The 22,722-nt window shown below is 45.0% G+C and overlaps 1 protein-coding gene across 1 annotated transcript in view; it reads left to right on the top strand.

The window, feature by feature from the left end:
- Nucleotides 1–22,722, top strand: part of CCDC77 (coiled-coil domain containing 77) — a 280,750-nt gene that overhangs the window by 87,549 nt on the left and 170,479 nt on the right. Inside the window, exon 4 of the mRNA XM_078673707.1 lies at nt 9,964–10,106. Within this exon, the coding sequence (XP_078529833.1) occupies nt 9,964–10,106 (143 nt within the window). The remainder of the gene's footprint in view (nt 1–9,963; nt 10,107–22,722) is intronic.

Genomic DNA, 22,722 nt, shown 5'->3' with positions numbered 1-22,722 from the left:
AACTTCACTACTGAAACATCACTATTTCACAAAATACAAATCGTCTATTTTACAAATATAGAAACCATGCATTTTCAAAAAGCATCACACAAACCAACAGCAAAGAAAATCAATGTGCTTCTTAATCTGAACTCTCTATCTAAATGAATCATAACTCACCTTTACAAATGCTTTAGGAGATTCAGAACAGTGTCAGATACACACACCAATATTTCTTTAGCAGAGCAAAAGGTATGTTCTCCAGGCACTGCAACCATTAATGGCACAGAAAACCTCTAATTCTACACACATATTCCTCATGGTAACCAATCAAAACTCTTCCCTCTCTATTTTCAAATCAACACCCTTCCCCTCCCTCAGCCCTTTCTACCTGTTACCGTAGCAACTCCCTCCTCACTGAGCTCCCAGGGTTAAAAGTTTATTCTACAATGTTGCAAATCAAATCAGCAAGCATGTTTGACCTCTCAATACACCAGCTTATCCACTGCAATCTTTCTTTAAATGACTTTTTCTTAACCACTCAAATTACTTCTTTCACATAACTGAACCATGCGCCCTAACTTTCAGTTTTCAACTATCTGAACCCACCAATCATTGCTTGTGATTCAAGAGCACTGAAACTCCACAGTTTTTTTTTGCAAACTCCTACTGTTCCAACTGCCATTTCATTCCTACACTTTATCTGACTGCACCAGAACCTCCTCTCACCATGTACTCTGTCTGGATTATTGGACATAGCTACATTCACTGGGCTCAAAGGTATGCAGCTACCAGAAATTTTCACAACCTTGATTTACCAAATGTGAACATTAAATGGATTGGCCAAAGAGGATTGAGATGTCATCAATTGATACCATTGGTGAAAACCTTTTACCATCTGCCGCACCCTGACCTCATAATTTTGCACTGTGGTGGAAATGACCTAGGCACTTTGACTGGGGTAGGTCTGGAGATGGTTTTAAAGGACACCTTTGGGCAATTGATGACACTTTTTCCACAAACTGCCATGGTATATTCCAATATATGCCAAAGACAGAAATGGAACGGGTCCAACCAATTTTGTCCACAATTTGAGAAAGCACGGAAACATGTGAATAAATCTGTTTCTGCTTACATGAGAGACTATGGAATGGGTTCAATATACAACAACAACTTGCGTTACAACATGCAAGATATCTACAGAGGAGATGGTGTGCACTTCTCAGATGAGGGGAATAGAATATTCCTCCTGAATTTAAGACTGTGCATTGGTACCTACTTGTAGGTACCTAAATCAGCCAAAGAACCCAAAAGCTCTTTTCAGGGCTACCCTACATCTAATCACTTCAAATGATTATCTTTTTCTAACTTTTTTCACCAAAGTACGCTCCCCGGTACGCTCCCCGGTGCGCGTACCGGGCGCTCCCCCCGCGAAAAATAAATGTTTTTTATTTATTTCGCCTATATGGGCCTCCTAAGACCCCCTCAGAAAACCTAGAGGGTCAGGGAGTGCCTCCGATGCCCCCTTATACCCATTCCCAACGTTGTTTGTCCTCCATTTTCTGTCTCAAATCTACCGAAACACAAAATGGAGGACTCCCGTTACGCTTACCGGTACGCGTACCGGGGCGCGCACCGGGAACCGCTCCCAAATTTTTTTAAAAGTTAATTTACATAAAAACCACTGGAGACACTTTCACCAAATATAGAATAGGCCATACTACATACCAGTGCCTACCATTTTCCCAAATTTGGTGGAATTCCATTGAGCCATTTGGCCTGTAGCCCTCTCTAAATATCCTGAGGTGAATTACTTGACAAAAACACATCTGAAGTGTTAGAATTTACAACCAATTAAAATGTTACTTTCATTTTCTACTATTATTTCATGACATTTGATTGGTTATGTACATGAATATATATAAAGAAAGAGAGGGAAACACAGCCATTTTGACTACTACTTCCTGAAGTACATTTCAAAAGGATTTTCACTGAGAACTTAAGCTTCTTTTTCAAAGGTAAGATGTTATTTTGAAACTGAAGTATGTTGTGCACTTTAAGTTAATTTGGAAAACATTTTCTGATAGTTATATACTATCCCTCTGTAATAGTTATAGATTGAGATAGGCTTCTCTGTTATAGTTATGGATGGAGTTAGGCTTGTCTTGTATAATTATGAATTTACTTAGGCTTTATGATATACACTTTTTTATATTTCTACTTCCAGCCTGATACCATACACTGCCCAAAGATAACTTCACTGTTAAAAAATCAAAACTACCTGTCTGAACTTAAATCCAACAGTGCCCTATCTCTACTGATATATTTATTTTTTATGCAAATTACAGCAAGAAAATGGAAGGAGAGCAGAATATTTCCTTCAAAATTGTTCTGGAGAACAACGCTGAAAAAGTTATTGAAGACAATGATGACTTAGATTTCATGGATGAATCCCGGGACTATGAATTGGTTCAATGTGTAGAAGCAGTAGATTCGCTGATTGAAAATGAGGACATTTCCGACAATGTGTTGTTAGAAGTTCTGTTAAATTTGGAAAAAGAATCAGAAAAATAAATTTATATTTAATAATCAAAAATTGTTCGACATTATTCATTTTTATATGTAATTCATAAACTAGTACCAAATTGATTATAATGTAAATTCAGACTTATAGTATACTGTGCAACTTTTTTATGTTACATAGTAATTTTGCTCATAGTTACTTCCTTTCTCCCACTATATTATCTCCAATGTGTATTTGACATCTCTTTTTCATCTCCTGCCTCCATGTTCTTTCTGCTTTCCTGACAGACTATGATATGGATTCCATATACGACAATAACTTCTGTAACAACATGCAAGATATCTACAGAGGAAACGGTGTACATTAAATTTAAGACTCCGCATTGGTACCTACATGTTGGTACTTAAAACACCCAAACAACACAACAACTCTATGCAGAGCTACCCTACCTCTAATCACTATAAATTATTATTTTACTGTTTCACTGGGTTTGCCTTTTGGTACGCTCCCCGGTAAGCTCCCCGGTGCGCGTACCGGGCGCTCCCCCCGCGAAAATCGAAAAAAACCAAAACCCTTTTATGGCCCCCCACATCAAACCTAGGGGGTTAGGGGGGGTGTACCCTGCCCCCTTTTGGTCATTTCCCCCTTTGTTTTTTGCCACCTCTTGTGTCTCGATCCTACCGAGACACAAGATGGCGGCCGCTGCGGACTGTTTCGAATGTTTACAGACACCCGAGAGCCAATCAGCTTTCCGTGCGCAAGTCGCGTAGCGCGCCCGGTGGGCTCCCCGGAACGCGTATCGGGGCGCGCTTATAGATATATATATTTTTTTTAACTCAAATTACTCAAAATCCTCTGGGGCACATATCTTGAGACATAGCAAAGGCACATCGGGCTACCAGTCCCTACAATTTTGCCAAGTTTGGTGAAAATCCATTCAGCCGTTCGAACTGAAAGTGAGTTCGACCGCCCTATGGAAATTAACATGGGGAAAGCACGTTTTGGGACCCCCCCTTTTATCTCAGCCCCCGCTTGACGAATCCCCCCCAAACTTTCAGGGAAGGAGCGGAGAGCCGCGAGGCAAAGTTCAGGCAGATTCCTCAACCGGCGCCAAAGTTATTCCCAATAGAATGTTGCGATTTCCCTATGGAAAACAATCCTAACTATAACTACCTACTGGCGACCATATATTGGGCTACATTGGGCTATGTATATGTTAGAGCCCAAATGTAGCCCAATGTAGCCCAAAGATGGCCACCAGAGACAAAAAAAACCAAATATCAGCCAGATGTAGCCCAACTATAGCCCAATGACAGAATGTTCCAGAGTGTTCTAAAGAACAACTAGAGCGCTAACAGTCTTACTTATGACTAAAGTATGGCACACCTGAAGTCATCTTGATTGGGATAAAGTGGTAACAGTTAATACATTTAATTTGAAAAGGAACAAAATGAGGGGTTTCATTTTGCCATAGAAATTTTATATATATATATATATATATATTCACTGAAAAAAACATAGGTTACACACCAGTTATAGTTAGGAATTAGCATTTAAAAAACCTTTGAAATTCACTGAAAAACCATAGGTTTCACACCAGTTATAGTTAGCTGGAAATTTTACTCGCATAAAACCATTGAAATTCCCACGTTCTAGTTAGTTGGACTCACTATAACTTGCACGTCTGCAATGCACTGCTGATGACGTCACATATTACATCACTCATGCATATATTTAAATATTTAAACATTACTCGCTAATATATGTATTCACTAAGAAACACTTAATAAGCCAGTTAACCAATCATTTTTTTTTTTTTAAACATTGAAAAAACCATAGGTTTCAGGCCTTATATAGTTAGGAATTAGCATTTAAAATACCTTTGAAATTCACTGAAAAAACCATAGGTTTCAGGCCTTATATAGTTAGGAATTAGCATTTAAAAAACCTTTGAAATTCACTGAAAAAACCATAGGTTTCAGGCCTTATATAGTTAGGAATCAGCATTTAAAAAAACCTTTGAAATTCACTGAAAAAACCATAGGTTTCAGAAGTTATATAGTTAGGAATTAGTTTTTAAAAAACCTTTGAAATTCACTCAAAAAACTATAAGTTTTAGTGGTGTTATAGTTAGCTGGACATTTTACTCATACAAAATCAATGAAATTGTTCCTATATAGTTAGTTGTACTAACTATATTTCGCGCACCCGCAATCCACTGCTGATGATGTCACATATTAGATCATTCATGACATGGTCAGTGACATCACTGATGACATCTCAAATGACATCACTGATGACATTATCCACGTGACAATCACATACACCTTTTCATACACTATTACAATTTTTCATCACTGTTTGTAAAATACTGAGTATCATATTTAAATCCATTGTCACATCAATACAAGTATCTAAAAATCCACTCAGTGATTCATAGATGTATACACACATCTAATCACTTACCTATGGATTCACTCATACATGCTGTCAATGAACAATAGAACACTATCAAAAATACTTATACATCTATATCGACATTAAACAACAGCACGCATCCTATTCACATATGAAGTCATCCTACTCACTTATGCAAACAATGGATCATACTTACATATTTACTTAGCAAAACACTTATACAAACACCACTGATTCTATTCATTTAGATAGTAAGTCATACTTAGTGAATTATAAAATCATTATTACAAGTATACAGTTATCCATACAGTCACTCACACAATCATTGTGTCTTATGTATACTTATTTATATACAACAACTGACACATACACTGCCTTTTATTTTTCTAGTTTGTTGGACCTGTACCTTTGAGAAATATATTTGCTCATCACCACACCCATAAAGAGATTCCCTCACCCAAACTGTTAGAACATGTAGTTTTAACTTCATATATCTACTGAATCAACTATTCACACATCTTTGGACAGTCACACCCCCCCCCACCGAACCACACACACTTTCACACTCCCATACAAATACTCAGTTAACTAATCAATAACTAATATAGACTTTCACATAGCTAGTAACCAACTGTAGAATCAGTTTACACAACAACTGACAAAGTGATACAGATATTCACACAGTTTAGTCACTATCCACTATATTTAGTGAGACATTATACATTGGTCAAGTAAACAGTCAATTACACTGCTACTAAATCCTCCATCCAAATATTTATTTATATATATCCACTCATTCTTCAATGTAAATTGCTATATATATAATGCATATTTAAATAACGAAGCAAACCACATTCACTGGATAATGTCATCAGTGATGTCATCAGTGATGTCATTTGAGATGTCATCAGTGATGTCACTGACCATGTCATGAATGATCTAATATGTGACATCATCAGCAGTGGATTGCGGGTGCGCGAAATATAGTTAGTACAACTAACTATATAGGAGCAATTTCATTGGTTTTGTATGAGTAAAATGTCCAGCTAACTATAACACCAATAAAACTTATAGTTTTTTGAGTGAATTTCAAAGGTTTTTTAAAAACTAATTCCTAACTATATAACTCCTGAAACCTATGTTTTTTTCAGTGAATTTCAAAGGTTTTTTTAAATGCTAATTCCCAACTATATAAGGCCTGAAACCTCTGGTTTTTTCAGTGAATATATATATATATATTCTGTAGCCTGCCAATACTCGCACTCATTACTACCCGGCAGTCAGTCTCCGTTCCTAAAGGCCCCACAAGGGCTGCTGTAGGCTATTGAACGTTTCCGGGGTTCCGCCCTCACACAACCAAACTCCCTCTTACCTGGGGGGTGGCCACAATCCAGTTCATATATATTTCCAGACTGCCTATACCTGCCTTGCAAACCCCATGAAGGAGTTTGGGGAGTATTACGAGAAAGAGGAGGGTGTAGACTTCCCGGTCACAGATGGCTTCTGTGATGCTGTAGAAGCCTCCATAATTATAGTGGTCTCAGATGCAATGACCCCTTTGGAGAAGAGACTCATGGAAATGGCACAAAGGTGCCTACAACCCCTTGCACCCAGGGAAGACCTTCCTGTGCCTTCTGCCTCTGAACCTCCTGAGCTGGCTTCTGCCTCCCACTCTGAGAACCTGCATAAACACCCGCACAACTCTAGGGTGGACCTTGATGCTTTTGCCAGGCTGAAGAAGGCAATTTAGGTGCAAACCCACCCTCGGCCGCAAGACTTGCTCAACCTCACCTGTTTCAGTGCAACCCAGCAAGGCAGTGCCCAGTTCCACCCCCACCCCTTCTACCTTCAGATGGTTCCCCTACGGGTTCTGAGGGCAAGTCATGGAGACCTCCCAATCCCCCTACTAGGTCACAACCTACTATTGAGGTTCCTGCTAACGCCCAGTCAGACCTCTTGGACCACCAGGAGCGCATGTATGCCCGGTCCTCTGAGTGGGTGCCTAGTGACAAGATGGTCAAGTATGTGGCCAGCAGGTTCCGGAAGTCTCTTGATATGGAGGTTATAAACCACCTTCAGGCGGAACGTCCTCTCCAGTCTTTGAACGGGAAAGCCCTCACGCCTGACATAGATGCGCATATGGCCACTTTCCTGGCAAGTACATTAAGGACCCTAAGAAAGGTATTGACCAACCTGGCGGTCATGCAAAAACAAGCTCCTGGACATCACTGGACCACTCGTAAAGATCTTTGATATCGCAAAGGCATCCGGTGCTTTGATTTCCCCCTGATGTACTATCCAGTTGGGTCCAAGGGCCATTAATATTTCTTGGAAATGCCAACTGCGCTATCTCTGCCGAGAAGTGCAGGTCTTTGTTGAATAATATCGACCCAAAGCTAGGGGAATTGGCTACCTCAGAAGCGGGCCTGGTGGTGCAAGGCGGGCTCTTTGATGACTCGTTTGTCAAAGAGCTTGGCAAGTTTGTCGACTCGTTTGTCAAAGAGCTCGGCAAGTTTGTCTCAACATTCAACTCCCTTGACTACGCCCAATACAGTGTCAAGCGCATTTTTAATGCACTTATTTTCTCTGGGGCAGGCTATGGTAGGGGTGCTCGGCAGGCCGTTCCCAGTACTCCGCCTCCGGCAGGGGCCAACCTTCCCAGATAGGTCAATGGCAAGACTCCGAGGCGCTTTAAGGGATTCTACCCCACAAGAGGTCGGTCGCTCCCCAGAGGTCACTAACGGACCCCGGAGTGGGGGAGCCAGCTCAAGTTCACACAGTGAGTTTTTCATTCATCTCCTGTATTCGCTTTGGGGGGGTCGCTTGGCAGACACTCATGTCTGATGCCTGGCTGTGACAAACAGTACAAGGGTTCCACACAGAGTTCTACGGGTCCCCTTTCCAACCTGTTTTCCCCCTTTACATTCCTTTCCCCGAGCAGGAGGCCTCCCTTATTCAGCGGAGGTTCAGGGACCTTTGGCCAAAGGGGCAATTTGCCCTTATGATCCTCACACCCCACGCTTTATAAGCAATCTGTTTTTGGTCCAGAAGCAGGACATCGGTGATTAATCCCTGGGTATTCAGTGAGTGGCTGGTATACCCCCACTTCAAGACAGAGGCAACCGCATCTCGTGAACGAGCTGGCCGTTCTTATGATTGAGCCGACGGTTCCGGTTTGGGGGCTTGTTATGGGCAATTCACCACCGGCAGAGGATGGCCAACCACAGAACAGTCCCTGCCCATCAACTGCCTGGAATTGATGGCAGTCTCCTTTGCGGTCAAATATTGGACCCCCTTAAGGCCCCCCTGGAGGCACCCCGAAATTTGTAGTGCACGTATGCCTTAGAGCAGAGTTCTTCAATCTGTGGGGCGCTCCCCCCCCCCCCAGGGGGGCACAACACCATCTCAGGGGGGGGCGCGCACTCCACAGGAAGATCTTAACTTTCAGAGTCTCGAGGTGTCACAAGTTGAAATGGGAATTCTCCCGTAACTGAGAGCTGGAGGGGGGAGGGAGGGAGGGGAAATAGATAAGGCATGACGTGTGCTTTTGTCACGTTAAGAGCTAATAGTTAACCTTCCCAGGAGGGGGTTATTTGGTAGAGCTTGGATGCTTCTGCTGCTGTGGGTGGCAGGGTCTCCTCTGCTAAAAAAAACCCAAAACCAACAGACAGTCCTGTTTTTTTTGCGTTCGATTTCAAAGCAGAGGAGACTCCTTGCCTCCCACTGCAGCTGAAAGGACAGTCTTTCCTTGCTTTCAGTTTTAGCAAAGTAGACATCCTGCCTCCCAAAGCAGCTGAAGCATTTCAGCTTTACCAATTTAACCCCGTCCTGGGAGGAAGCTCTTAGTAGAAAAGAGACAAAGTTTATTTTACATTTACACAGGCAGGCGCTTCAACACCCACAGGGCTTCAAGTTACCAACAGAAAAATGAGCCATGTGTTTTTTAAACAGTCTGCTTGTCTTGACACCAAATATGCTTATAAATAAACATTTGTAATGTGATGTTTCTGTTTTATTATCAGTCATGGACCATTCAGACAGCTATAGAACACAATTAAAAGTACTACTATTTATATTTGCTGCTCAAAGTATGCACAGACAAGTGCTGACAATACAGCTTCAGGTGACTGTTATTTTTGTACCAACTGGGCCATCAAAATAATGAGCTGGCAACCCTAACCATAAAACTGGCAGTTTGTTGGAAGATCGGCACATTCATTTCGTCCACCCTGATCCCTGGTTAATGCCATAATAGCAATAGTTTAACATATCTGAAACCCTACGCTGCTGTCAATAACCTGCTGAGTTAGTTCAAGTTTCTGGGAATGCACCCTGCATTCAGACAACTCGCTCTCATTCTCGCCCTTCACTTTCATGCTCACCCTGCATGCACAGTTACTCCATGCACTCACACTGATCACCATGCACTCACACCATTCACCCTCTCACCCTGCACTCACAGCGATCACCATGCACTCACACTGATCACCATGCACTCACACTGATCACCATGCACTCACACTGATCACCATGCACTCACACTGATCACTAAATGTTCAAGTCACATTCAGAAAATGCTTTGTACTAATGCTTTAGGAATCGCACATAGGTAATCTCTATTTGTGATTCCTAAATCGCGCTCTCAATTTGCGATTTCTATGAGGGAGAAAACGCAACTTGCAACTGATTTCGGGCCTTTGTACATATGAAAAGGCCATTTAGCATTTCTTAATGGTCCGAAATTGCGATTCTAAATGGCTTCATACATCTGGCCCTACGTGTGGAATTTGGTGTTTACTTCACCAAATTCGGTATTTATCAGAATACAGAGCATGTTTTTTACCTGGTAAATTTCGGTCTTTGTGTGACCTTTATCCCTGGCACATTGCAGTGGTGCAGCAATGATCACAATATTCTGATTTCCAATCCATACTCAAATAGGATTTCAATAATACTATTGTCCAAGATTGTTAATATTATGGGTCTAAAGGACTGCATGTGGTTGTCCGAAAGCGACTTCATCTTTTCCATTTTCTTCACAGCATAAGTTGCAATGGGAAATGCGTCAGGGAGAAGAGGAGATAGCTGAGCTACAGTCAGCCTTGAGTGACATGCAAGTTTTCTTGTTCCAGGAGAGGGAACATGTCCTCCGTCTCTACTCTGAAAATGACAGGCTAAAAATTAGGTAAAGTAATACTTTTTCAGTGTTTATGTAGCTAGAAGTTCCGTTCATTCTCGTATGCAAGTAGTGGTATTTTGGTAGCTCAACCCTATCTTGGAAGCAAGGTATGACTGTAACGGAGAGGTTAGGAGACTCTGTATACCAGATTGGTATTAGAGTTTCATTGACTCAGCATGAGCTAAATTTGCATACAGTAAATCTAACTCGAACTCATTTGTTTAGCCAGTGTTTATCCTAATGATCTCCTATTGATCCAGCCCTTCTGGACACCCCGATTGATTTCCCCCCAAACTCCCTTCACCATTCTAAAGCTAGTGTTAGTAATTCTGTCCTAAATCTTATATCAGGCCTGTTCTCATTCGTTCCCATTTGTGCAATTGACAAGTGGTACTGAAATACTGTCTTATTCTTCGCTAAATTCCAACATTCAGTCATAAACATCATGTGTTGTAAGGCTTGTTGTATTTTACTCAATCACAACCTGTTACTTTGTTATTGTGATTTGCTAAAAAACATCAAAATCGAAATTATGTTGTACTTTACATGAAAATACTATTAATTACTGTTACTTTCTGTTGCTGACTTGTTGCCATTCAGTTTGATGACTGTTAACACATCATAACTTCTTGAATTTCAGCATTCATTTTCTAATACTGATAAAGTATACATTGGCAAGTCTTTAAAATAGTTTATACCTCACCCTTTCTGCCCAGTGTTTACTGTCTACTATCTGCTTTCTTCTTCAGTTATTAATCGCCTACTAATGTCTAGCCCACATAGTTTCAGAATAAACTGCCAAATTAGCTAAATTGCATCACAAACCTTGAAACACAGACTGCTGCAACAGCTTTTTGAAAACCTCTTTGCTCCCATTATTACCGTCACACATTGGATGCTATGTGGTGCATCCAATATGTGATGGTTAACAGCTCAACTTCTTAGTAAATGACGAGAACGCCATGACGAGGGCTGCACAGTTTAAACATTGAGATGGCCGGAAGAATCCAGTGCACGTAATGGAAGTAGAAACAAACAACGGACTGGGTGTAGTTCTGTATATCGGAAACTACTATATCACTTAGTAACACCCCCTTCCCCCCCCCCCGGATATGGTTATGTTAAGAGTAACTGTGTCTGATGAGTAGTCTGCGGCGTCGCGGTCTGAGTGAAAGAAAACTTGCTACAATTGCCATGATAGGCAAAATACTGCACAAACGTACTCACGGAAGATCTTTGAGTCACGTGATAAAGTTAGAGAGAATGACGATCTCCCTGAAATACTACAGCCTATTCACAGATGGTCACTTAGTTACATGACCAGAGTTTAAAAAATAAGAAAATGAAGAGCTGGGTGTAGATAGAAAACTGGAAGTGCTATTATGATCCAAAAAATATATAAACCAACAGAAAATGAAATAAAGGAAGAATAACTACTGAAAAACGGTACCAAAATCGCAGACTCGATGTAGAGACCAAATGCATGTTCAAATCCAAGGATGAATACGGTAGTTGAATCACGTAAATACGTATACAGCAAGATGTAAAGACAATCAAAACCAGTAACTAAAGATTGAACTGTGCACTCAACAATTGTGGTGCTAACAGTATTGAGTCGAAAGACCAAGCGAGAACCGCCTAGAGAGATGCTGGGCTGATAAAATCAGTCAAGAAAACTGGTGTAGAAATAGAGATTAACTCAGAAAAAAAGTGATAGCAGATAAGAAAAACCTCCACCTAAAAACCTTTGGGTACCTACATTTTTTAGCTTAATACATCATAGAAAAAAACATCAATTGAACACATAATGGGTTTCCTGTCATTGTCTCACTAAATGACTGAACTTTTGCTAAAAATGAGGTGAGTTACTTAATGTTTTAATTATTTCAAAGAAAGCATCTCATGTCCAACCGGTCATTAAGACCTGAGGGCATCATTGTATTAAGATATTTAATCCAAAATATCTCCCTTTGGAGAAGTTTTTTGGTATTTTCCAACCCGGTTCGTTTCTCAACTGTTTCAATGATTTGGAACCTCAATTGAGAAATAGTGTGCCTTGCTACTTCCCAGTGTTTGGCTAAAGAGGATGCTTGGCTATGGTTTCTAATCTTGCTTTTGTGTTCTGTTATTCTGATCTTAATTTTTCTTTCTGTTTTTCCGATGTAAGCCTAACCGCACTGGCATTTAATGCAGTATACGGTGTTTTGAGTATTGCAATCACTTGTGTGTTTCAAACCGATATTACGCCTTTGTTGGTACCTCTGAACCTACGGGTTGTTTTACTCTGCCAAGGGTACCTCCCCTATAAAACGTCTTCAGGTATACCCGTAGGCAGTTTTAACCTCACTGCACGCACAATAGCTCTCTATATCCAGGACTCTATCCACACACCCACATGCACCCAACGGCAGTTCTCTAAAAGATCTCCGCCAAAGTGCCCCTTTGGGGGACCCTTAGGGCATTGCACCGCCGGCCCGACGAGGAGCAACTGCCCAATGATGAAGCAGGACATCTTTTGGGGTGTGTGATGGCAACAAGAGACAAGAATTGTCTTTTCTTAACATCTCCCCTCACTCATTTTCACTGAGGCCGCGACCTAGCATTTTCCTTGTCTCACTCTCCCTGCCTTCTCTCCTCTTTGGAGTGAGTGTATGACATCTTGCATCACTCACTCTGGAACAGTGCCCCCCTTTTGTTGACTTCATGATTAGTTTGAAGCACGGGCACTGGACCAATAACTAGCTCCTGGTCCCCCCCTCCTTTTTTTTTTTTTTTAAACTTTTATTGACATAAAGGCATATTAATCAATCAGGATGATACTTTCAAGCTGGTACATTCACATTCGTATAATACAATTCTGGAATCATAATCGGTAGCACCTATGCTGTAGTGTAATCTCGTTCTCCCTTTCTAATCTCTGTATATGCTCTTCCGTATATCCTTACATATGTTACCAGTAGTTAACAATTTTTTTTTAACGGCTCCGTAGTACCCAACATGGGAAACTTTCGTGTAACTTCCAAGAGAAAGTCTCCCCCCCCCCCCCCCCAACCTTGTGTCATCACTTTTAATTATGTTGCACACTTCCCTTCTCATCAGCAGGTTTCCTTGTCCCAGTGTCTTCACCCATGCAAGTTATTCCAACACGTTGCTGCATTTAACACGGAGAAGCATACCTCCCTAGCCCTATCCATCACTCCTCCTCCCCCTCGGAATCCAGTTCGTCTCCCTCTGGTAAGGGTTCACAGATCTCACCCCTATAAACATTCCATGCTGTCCACACCTTGTTCCATTTGCGGGGGGCAGCTCGAAGGACATACACAGTTCTTTCTGTGACCATCAGGATATCCATGTTTTTAGCCCATCTGTTTGCAGTGGGCACGTCCGGAGCCCCCCATTTTTGTGCAATATCACGTTTAGCTACTGTCATGGCTAGCGTGGCCCAGATTATTCCGTACCTGTCTAGGTCATTGGGGTCCCATACGTTTAAAAGGCACTTACGTGGTTCTGGTATAGTGGAAACCTTAAGTGTCTGGGATATGGTGCGCATTATTCGCCTCCAGAATTCCTGTATTTGTGGGCAGTCCCATAGTGTATGGAGCAGTGTCCCCTCCTCCCCGCAACCTCTCAAGCAAAAGGGATTGGGCGCTCTATGTATTTTGTGGAGTAGTGTCCTGATGTAGTAGATGCGATGTAAAATTTTTAGTTGCACCAGTCTAAATTTGGCCGAGATGCCAACCTCTCTTGGGGAGGCCAAGGCTTCATTCCACTCCGACTCATCCATCATACCGATTTCCCCCTCCCATCGTTCCTTAAGTTTTATCGTGGGGTCCTCCAAGTTGTTGATTAGTTTTTTGTAAGTGAGGGACGTGGCGCTCTGCTGCATAAAGTCTGTCAATAGTCTGTCCTCAAGTGGCGAGGAATCCGGCAGATCAGTGCCCGGTGGGATTGCCTGGAGCAGCGCGTGCCTAATTTGTACATATCGAAATGTTTCAGTGGGTCTGAGGTCATACTGCTGCTGGAGTTGCGGGAATGGTATTACTGTGTCTTTGTCCCAAAGGTCCCCCACCGTGGAGATACCTATCAAGTCCCACTGCGCGAACCCCTTGTATGTTCTAAGGTTTCCCAGTGACTTTGTGTCCCATAATGGTGTCATTTTGGTAATTCTTCCTTTCCAGCCCAGTCGTGCCTGTGCTATATGCCAGAGGGTTGCTGTGTGTCGTGTCGGGCCGTGTAGATTTTTAAGCTGCGGTTTATTATACAGTACCGATAGCATGGAGTCTGTCCCTAATTGCGCCCAATCTGCCCTGTACGCTGGGTCGTTTCTCGGGGTGTGGATCCATTGGTTAATTATTTTAAGTTGAGCTGCCCAGTAATATAGCTGAATGTTGGGAAGTGCAATCCCCCCCTCATACCAACTTTTCACCAATTTGTCATAGGCTATTCGCGCTGGACCATTGTTCCAGAGGAGGTTGGAGACCAACGCCGCAATCTGTTTGAAGTATCGCGGAGGGACAGGATGTGGGGTGTTTTCTAATATGTACAGAAATCTGGGGAGTGCCATCATCTTAAATAAGGCTGCCCGCCCCAGGAGGGTGAGGGGCAAGGTCGCCCAGTGCTTAACGTCAGCGCGTAGGCGATCCAGAGGTGGTTTTAGGTTGTTAGCGAAGAAATCTGCTTCAGAATGTGCAATGATAATGCCCAGATATTTGAAGGAGGCCACCGGCGCCGCCAGGGGGCAATTTTCCTGTAGTCTCAGTGCTGGACCCTTTAACGTGTAGATCACCGATTTTGACCAGTTCAGGGTATAGCCTGACGTTGCCCCATGTGTATTACAAATTTCCAGCAGGGCTGGGATGCCGTTGTCGGGGTCGACCATGTAAATGAGCATATCGTCAGCATATAGGGAGACCTTGTCTTCCCACCCCTCCTCCCATTTAATGCCTTTAAATAAGGGCGTGTGTCTGATCAGGATTGCTAAAGGCTCGAGCCCCAGCGCGAAGAGTAAGGGCGACAAAGGGCACCCCTGTCTGGTACCTCTGCCCAACGGGAACGCCGGTGAGATGTGGCCATTAGACACTACCTGTGCCACTGGTTTAGTGTAGAGTAGTCGTATCCAGGTTATATATTTCGACCCAAAGCCCATACGTGTAAGCACCTCAAAGAGGTATTCCCATTCTACTAGGTCAAAAGCCATTTTGGCATCAAGGGAGAGGATCACCGCCTTTTCTGTGAGGAGGTGCGACCGTGCCAGTACCCCATGAACCCTCCGGAGGTTCAGTGCCGTACTCCTATGGGGCATAAAGCCCGATTGGTCGGGGTGGATCAGGGTGCTCAGGTGCGGCATCAGACGGTTGGCCAGAAGTTTAGCCAGCACCTTGGCTTCCACATTTAGTAATGATATCGGGCGATATGAGGTGCATTCGTCTGGGGGTTTACCCGGCTTAGGTATAGCCACAATCGTGGCCGTGCGTTCATCCAGTGGCAGTTCTGCCCGCTCCCTACTTTCCAAATACATGTCCAGTAGGGGTCCACTAAGTTCTGAGGCCATTGATTTATACCATTCCACAGGCAGCCCATTAGGCCCTAGTGCTTTGCCCGATTGTAGCGATTGTATCGCCAATTGGATTTCTTCTTCCGAAGGATCCGCCTCTAAGTCTTGCGCAGTCTCTGGTGGTATGCTGGGGATGACAATGTCTGCTAGCGAGATTGTCGCCATTTGTGCAGTGTCGACATGATCTGGGGTATATATGGTTTGAAAATGATGTGCTAAAGTGCGCACTATGTCCTCCGGGTGTGTTAGTATTTGGCCGTCAGTATTACGGAGTCTCTGAATTCCTCTCGCGCCTCCCTCCCTCCTATCCAACCATGCCAGCATTTTCCCTGCCTTGTCGCCTACATCATAAATTCTATGTTTAGTGTTTGCGATGTAGCCCTGTACTGTCGCCCTGAGGTGGGTCTGGTACTGTTGTTGCCGTAGCTGTAGTGTGTGTGTCGTAGTCGGGGAAGGGTCTGTCATATGCGCCGCGTTTGCATCGTGGAGTGCCAATTCTAGTTCTGTGAGTTCTTTCCGGGAATCACGCTTGTGCCCCGTGATGGCTGCTATTGCAGTCCCTCGTAGGACGGTCTTGTAAGCCTCCCACAGAATCGATGGTGAGGCCACCGACCCATCGTTTTCCGCAAAGTAGTGTGTCGTCGCCAGTTTTAGTTTCTTTCGTATTTTAGGGACTTTCAGATAATTTGGGTAAATGGGGTAGATCCTAGCGCATTTCTGTTCTCTAGTAGTAAGGGTGAGAACGATTGGCGAGTGGTCAGATATGCCTCTGGGTAGGATGTCGATCGTGTCAACCGTGCCTAGTCCCTCCCCCAGGAACAGAAAGTAATCTATGCGAGATAGGCTGTTGTGGACGGCGGAGTAAAAAGTGTATTGGGTCGCTGCGGGGTGCAGATGCCGCCATATATCCACAATGCCTAACGCGTCTAAAAAGTCAGGGAGTGGTGTAGTCCCTCTTGAGCGGGCCCTGGTGGGAAAGGCGTCCAACGCCGAGTCCATGATTGCGTTTAGGTCACCCCCAATGATTGTGTCACCCTCTGGGAGGTCCAGGAGGAATTTACCCAGTGCAGGTAACGCTATGGAGTGCAGTGCCGGGGGGATGTATACCGATACCACATTAAGCGGCTTACCCTCCCACTGGCCATGTATCGCTGCGAAGCGTCCCTGGTCGTCTGTTGCATGTTGTGTAAGTATAAAGGGCGACAACTTTTTTAGTAGTATCCCTGTCCCCCTGGACCCAGAAGTGAAATCTGCATGCGTTGCCATTTTATATCCGCGCCTATCGAGCGCTTTGCATGTCGTCCCCGCAAGGTGTGTTTCTTGGAGCAGAACCACATCCGGGCTCTGACGTTTAATAGCCTGCAGTACCAGGCCCCTTTTTATTTTGTCTCCCAGGCCTCTGACGTTCCAAGTTAGCATGCGCAAAGGGGGCACCCCTACCGTTACCGTGGCACTCTCAGTGGGTGTAGTCTGAAGTGGGTTGGCCATGAAGTCGTTGTTAAAGTGTCGGGAGCAACGTGTCGGTGCCTTTCGCGATGAGGGCTAGGAGTATGCCACTATCTAGGGTGGTAGCATTACGTGTGAAGTGAGTGATGACTAGAAACAAAAACGTGAACAATAAAACTGTAACCCCATCCCCCCTCCCTGCTCCCCTGCTCCACGGACAAAATCCCGCCCGTTTCCCCAACTTCGCAGAGTGCTTTAGTCCTTCCCCAACTATCTTACTTGCTTGTGGGGTTGGTGAGGCCCCTTCAGGCACTAACTGTGCCCACCTTACTCAGCTGCACCAAGTCCAAGGTCCATTGCGGCACCCCCAGGTCTCCTCATATATAGTCAATCTTCAGATCAGTGCTGTTCGCCCAGAGTCAGCGGATCTTGTGTCGAGTCGGACTCCGTTGCCGCCGTGTCATCTTGATGAGATGGATGGTTGGTCTGGCTGTCCATTTGCGTGCCGTTGCGGTGATTAGTCCGATCCTTGCGTGGACGGTGACGGTGCCCCACTTGCCTCCAACCCTCCAGCCAGTCGTGGGCAGCCTCTGGTGTATCGAAGAACCACGTCTTTCCATCAGCTACTATCCGTAGCTTGGCGGGAAATAGCATGGAGTATGGCAACTCCCTGTCTCGTAGTGTTTTTTTTACCTCCGTGAATGATTTGCGGCGTCTGGCTACCTCCGCCGTGTAGTCCGGGAAGAAGGATAAGGTTGCGTTTTGAATCTTAACAGGTGGGGAGACCCTCGCTGCTTGTAGGACTGCATCCCTGTCTCTAAAATTGAAGAGTCTTGCCAGCACAGGCCTCGGTGTTGCTCCTTGCTTAGGGGGTCCGCCCGGAACCCTGTGTGCTCTTTCCACTGAAAAGAAGTGGGATAGTCCTTTGGGTTGCAGTTTGTTCTTGATGAGGTCTTCGACGTAGAGGTCCATGGCCCCCTTCCCTTCCGTTTCCGGAAGTCCAAGGATACGTACGTTATTCCTTCGAGAACGCCCTTCTTGATCGTCCAACTTCTCCTGCAGGAGTTTGGTGACTTTTTCCATGCGTTCCATGGCTATCTGTAGTTCGGACGTGTCTTCCACCAGAGATTTTGTGACCACCTCCACCTGGGATACTCTTTCAGCCATTTTTTGGAAGTCCGCACGTAGTAGCGTGACTTCAGAGGAAATGCAGCCCACTGTTGTTTTGACTTCAGTAAGGGTGTTCATAATGTCCTCCAGCGTTATTTTTGCGGTCCCCTCCGTTGCCGGGGTAGCACCCGTGGAGTTGCGTCCATTGTGTTGTGATTGTCCGTGTTGGCTGTATGCAAATTTGTCCAGTTTGGCCTGTGTGGACCCACTCCCGGTGCCTTTGCCCGCCATGGCGTCGCGACTTGTGGAGATCGGGGCCGTCCCTCGTTGTGCCGTGGACTGTTGAGGATGATTACTCCTTTTTCCGTCATGTAGGTCAGGGGACTGTAGGTGGGTGTACACTCCGATATTATGCTCGCCTGGGCAGAAGTCACTCTAACCCCTTCACTGTCGCCACACCGACTCTAGTGCAGGACGCCTCCGGCTAGTACCTGTGTGTCCTTGCGCTGTCGCCGTCTGGAAGGCTGCTGTAGTGGTCGTAACGACTGCGGTGCCTCAATCCTCTACTTCCAGCGGGTAAAGCACTATGTCGCTGTCAGGCACTGGTTGCGTCGTGGGCAGGATGGACTCACGTTAGGTCTCTCGGTTAGGGTTCAGTCGGTCGCCACGTTGCCAGGCGGAGTACCATACCAGTTGCATTCAAGTCTCTCAACGTGCCCCTATGGCGTTGTGGTTAAAGATGTGGTCGAGGTCTTGGCAGGGTGTCTCTTACTTTGGCTGTTGTGGTCGTGTTACTGTGAGCGGGTCAGGACAGCCACTATTGTACCACGTTGTCGGGTGCTGCCGGTTATCCCCACGTTTATATGCGTATTGATGCCGTTCTATGCTGTCCCCCGGGGGCACTCGCCTTCCCCGCAGTCGGCCTCTCACTCGTGCACTCAGATGCACTATCCCAGGGGGGGGGGGGGGGGGGCAAGCCAGGTGAGTTTCCCCTGTCGGATCTGTCAGACGTGAGCCCCGGATGACTTGGGTTGATCGTGTACTCCCATGGGGGGGTGCTCACTGTCTCTCCGTAATCCGTGGCCGCTCCGCCTCTCCTCCGTTTCCGTGTCCGCTTCTTTCCCGCTCGCCGCCGCACACAGACACCGGCAGGTGGAGCGGGGGCTACCGTCGTCGGCCGCTGCTCAGAGGGCGCCTCCGCTGCTCCGGTGCAAGTTTTGGGCGGTTGAGTGCTTCCGGTGGGGCGCCGGGCAGTGCCTCCCTCTCCAGGCCGGCCCGGTCTCACTTCCGCCGGGGCTTGCGGGGCACTCGAGGCCGCTACTTCCTTCCCAACTACAGGCCCCAACGCGCCAGTGCGTGGTTCGGCGGGTTCCGGTCCCTGGTTTCAGCCAGAATTCTACCTGGTGGTGCCGCCCCGACCCCGGACCCGATCGCCGCCGCTTCGGGTGGGTGATGTCACGGATAAGAGTGTCGGATTAATAATTAGGCCACAGTGCCTTCAGGAGCTCTCGTTCTAAGCTGTCGCCATGTTGGCCGCTAGCCACGCCCCCCCCTCCTTTTTTTGACTTCGCTCAACATGCTTCTCCTTCGTTAATGGGCTCTGAATCTAATAGTAAATATGAGGAATTCACTCCATTTTTCAACATGAATGTCCAAAACCTTTCCTCAATTTGCCAAACACCCCACTCCCCTCTGCAGAAAATCACTAAATATCTAGACCGATTTGAAGTGGTTATCTAAGACTGGTTCAATCCATGCTTTTGCTAATCTGAAACCTTGACTCATTTATTTGACACTAATGCTGGTACACTGGCAAAGAATTTAATAACCAGGTTTTCTTTTTGAAAAATAAAACTAGTTAACATCTTAGTAATTCGGATGGAATTTCTGTCTTGTATCAAATCTGGACAAGTTTGTCCACATCGAAGTAAATCATCACAAGATGTTGAAGACCATAGCTAGGCTGTCCTGTTTTCAGTTTCTATTTTTGGTAAATTCTGGTGTTTTTTTTTCAGTGTTTTCAGTGTTTTCAATATCTTAAAAAACAGTTGTTATCAGTGGTTACACATTTTCACGCCACTAAAAACAACAGAAAAAGTGTTTTTCCGGTGTTATTGAACGTTTTGCTTTTATCATTGGTTGCTTTCTGCACTGAAAGAACATGGTATATACATATTGGGGTCGATTCCGATCCGTTAAAAATCTCCGTCCGTACGACTCGCATCCGGAGCCGTTTCCGTACGACTCGTACGGACGCCGTACGACAGGACGATTCCGATCGGGCGACCCGGACGCGATTCGTACGGTCCACGTCGATTCGTACGGAAAAGCGCACGATCACCTACACACCGTACGGCGCGTACCCCCCATGATCGCAGGGGTACGCGCCGTACCCCTGCGATCATGGGGGTACGTGTCGTACACCCAGCGTACATGGGGGGTACGTGCCGTACACCCAGCGTACATGGGGTACGGCACGTACCCCATGTACGCTGGGTGTACGGCACGTACCCCCATGATCACCTACACACCGCACGATCACCTACACACCGTACGGCGCGTACCCCCCATGATCGCAGGGGTACGCGCCGTACCCCTGCGATCATGGGGGTACGTGTCGTACACCCAGCGTACATGGGGGGTACGTGCCGTACACCCAGCGTACATGGGGTACGGCACGTACCCCATGTACGCTGGGTGTACGGCACGTACCCCCATGTACGGCGCGTACCCCTGCGATCATGGGCGGTACGCGCCGTACCCGGGGGGGCCGTTCCGTACCTGTTTCGGGGCGAACTCTGACTGTACGACAGTTTCCAGCTCCCGTAGAAAAAGGGTCGTACGGAGCGTACACAACACGGATCGTACTTTCCGGGTCGTAAAAAGCAGCCCCGAAACGTATGAACGTCGGGTACAGCGGCTTCCGAGAGCAATTCGTACGGGGATTTCATTCGTACGGTCCCTGGTACGATTCGGACGGATAGCTGCATCGGGTGTGGATCGTACTACGTCATTCGTACGGAGACGGTTACGGGTACGATTCGTACGGAAAAAAATGCTCCGTACGACCATTCGGAGCGCTTTTTACGGGATCGGAATCGACCCCATAGTGTATATGAGGTCCAAAGAGATTTTTGCAAATGAATCTTATTTTAGTACACCATACAATACTTCTTCAGCGAGTCTTTGGTCAGGTGCGCTCGAGCTTTCCTTCCCATGTAAAATTCTGTGAAAAGGCCCTCTCAGCATTCATAGCCCCTTGGGCTGAGAACCGTCAGCTAAGGGGCACAGTTGGAATTACTCTTTCTTTGATGCCACATAAAGCACAATATGATAAATATTTACATTTTAGTTCCTGGGCATAAGAAAACAGTGCACGAGAATGGACTAAAAAGTCAATAGCATCCCTCATTAACTCTGAAGATTGTAAAGATGCTTTCAGCATACCATCTAATAAGTGGCAAGGATCTCCTACAGGGAATCACTTCAGCTCGGGTATCAATTTTGACAGGTCATCACACAAATGTTTTATATACGTAGCTGAATCGCTACAAATACAAACTCCAATCTTTGTTGAACTTGGAGAGAACCTTTTTTGCAGAGCATAATAAGTGACAATGCGTTCCATGTTTTCCAAAAGTCTGGTGTCACGTTTTCACCACTATCCCAGATGCTTGGTGATGTATATATATACTTGTCACTATACCTTGCATTTAATGTTTAAAGCCTGAGGTGTTGGCAAATCACCTACTATCAATACTGACCCACTAGAAACTATGGTCTGATGTATTTAGGGGGTTTTACCCATTCTCTGTGGGTAAATGTGATGACACATATTAGGAAAGATTTTTATGAAACTAGCCATTTTACCTATCAGTGAAAGAATCAAATGCAGCCAAAATATCAAATGTGAGTTTGATATGTCCTGATTCTCTACAGTTTTTAAAATAATTAAACTAAACCTAAAATGTGAAACTAAACCCTGCATCTTTAGACCAAAGGCCATAACACTGAGAAAAGTAAAAGGAAGAAGAAACAATATTTTAGTGGCATCCCTAAAGAACAAAACTCAAGCAGAATAATGTTAGCCAGTCTTTCTTACTGCTAGCTTGTATAACCAAGTTACATTTTATTGACCCCTTCAGTAAGAACAAAATGACTCTTTCACTTTCTTTTTCCTTTCTTTGAATGGCATTTAGTTTGTGGTTGTGCAGGTGTTTTTTCATTGTTTATATGTTTTCACCGGTGAGGGCTATTTTTCTTTCAGTTGGGTTTTATCAGTTATTATAGGTTTAAACCTAAAACCCCACAGCCTAACCATAGCACATTCTATCCCGTCTCAGACTACCTTTTCTAGCAAATGTTCTTGTGAGCTGTATTGACTCTCAATTTAAACAGTTCATCAGTGACTATGATCTCCTTCTTAATTATACATATCAAGATGCAGTACTGAATCAGGTATGTTGCAAGTTATTGATGATGCTTTGCAAGTCCCTCGTAATAGCGAGTCTG

The sequence above is a fragment of the Lissotriton helveticus genome, chromosome 1_1, assembly GCF_964261635.1.
Source record: "Lissotriton helveticus chromosome 1_1, aLisHel1.1, whole genome shotgun sequence".
NCBI classification, from domain to species: Eukaryota; Metazoa; Chordata; class Amphibia; order Caudata; family Salamandridae; genus Lissotriton; species Lissotriton helveticus.
This window is presented reverse-complemented; position numbering and strand designations above follow the sequence as displayed.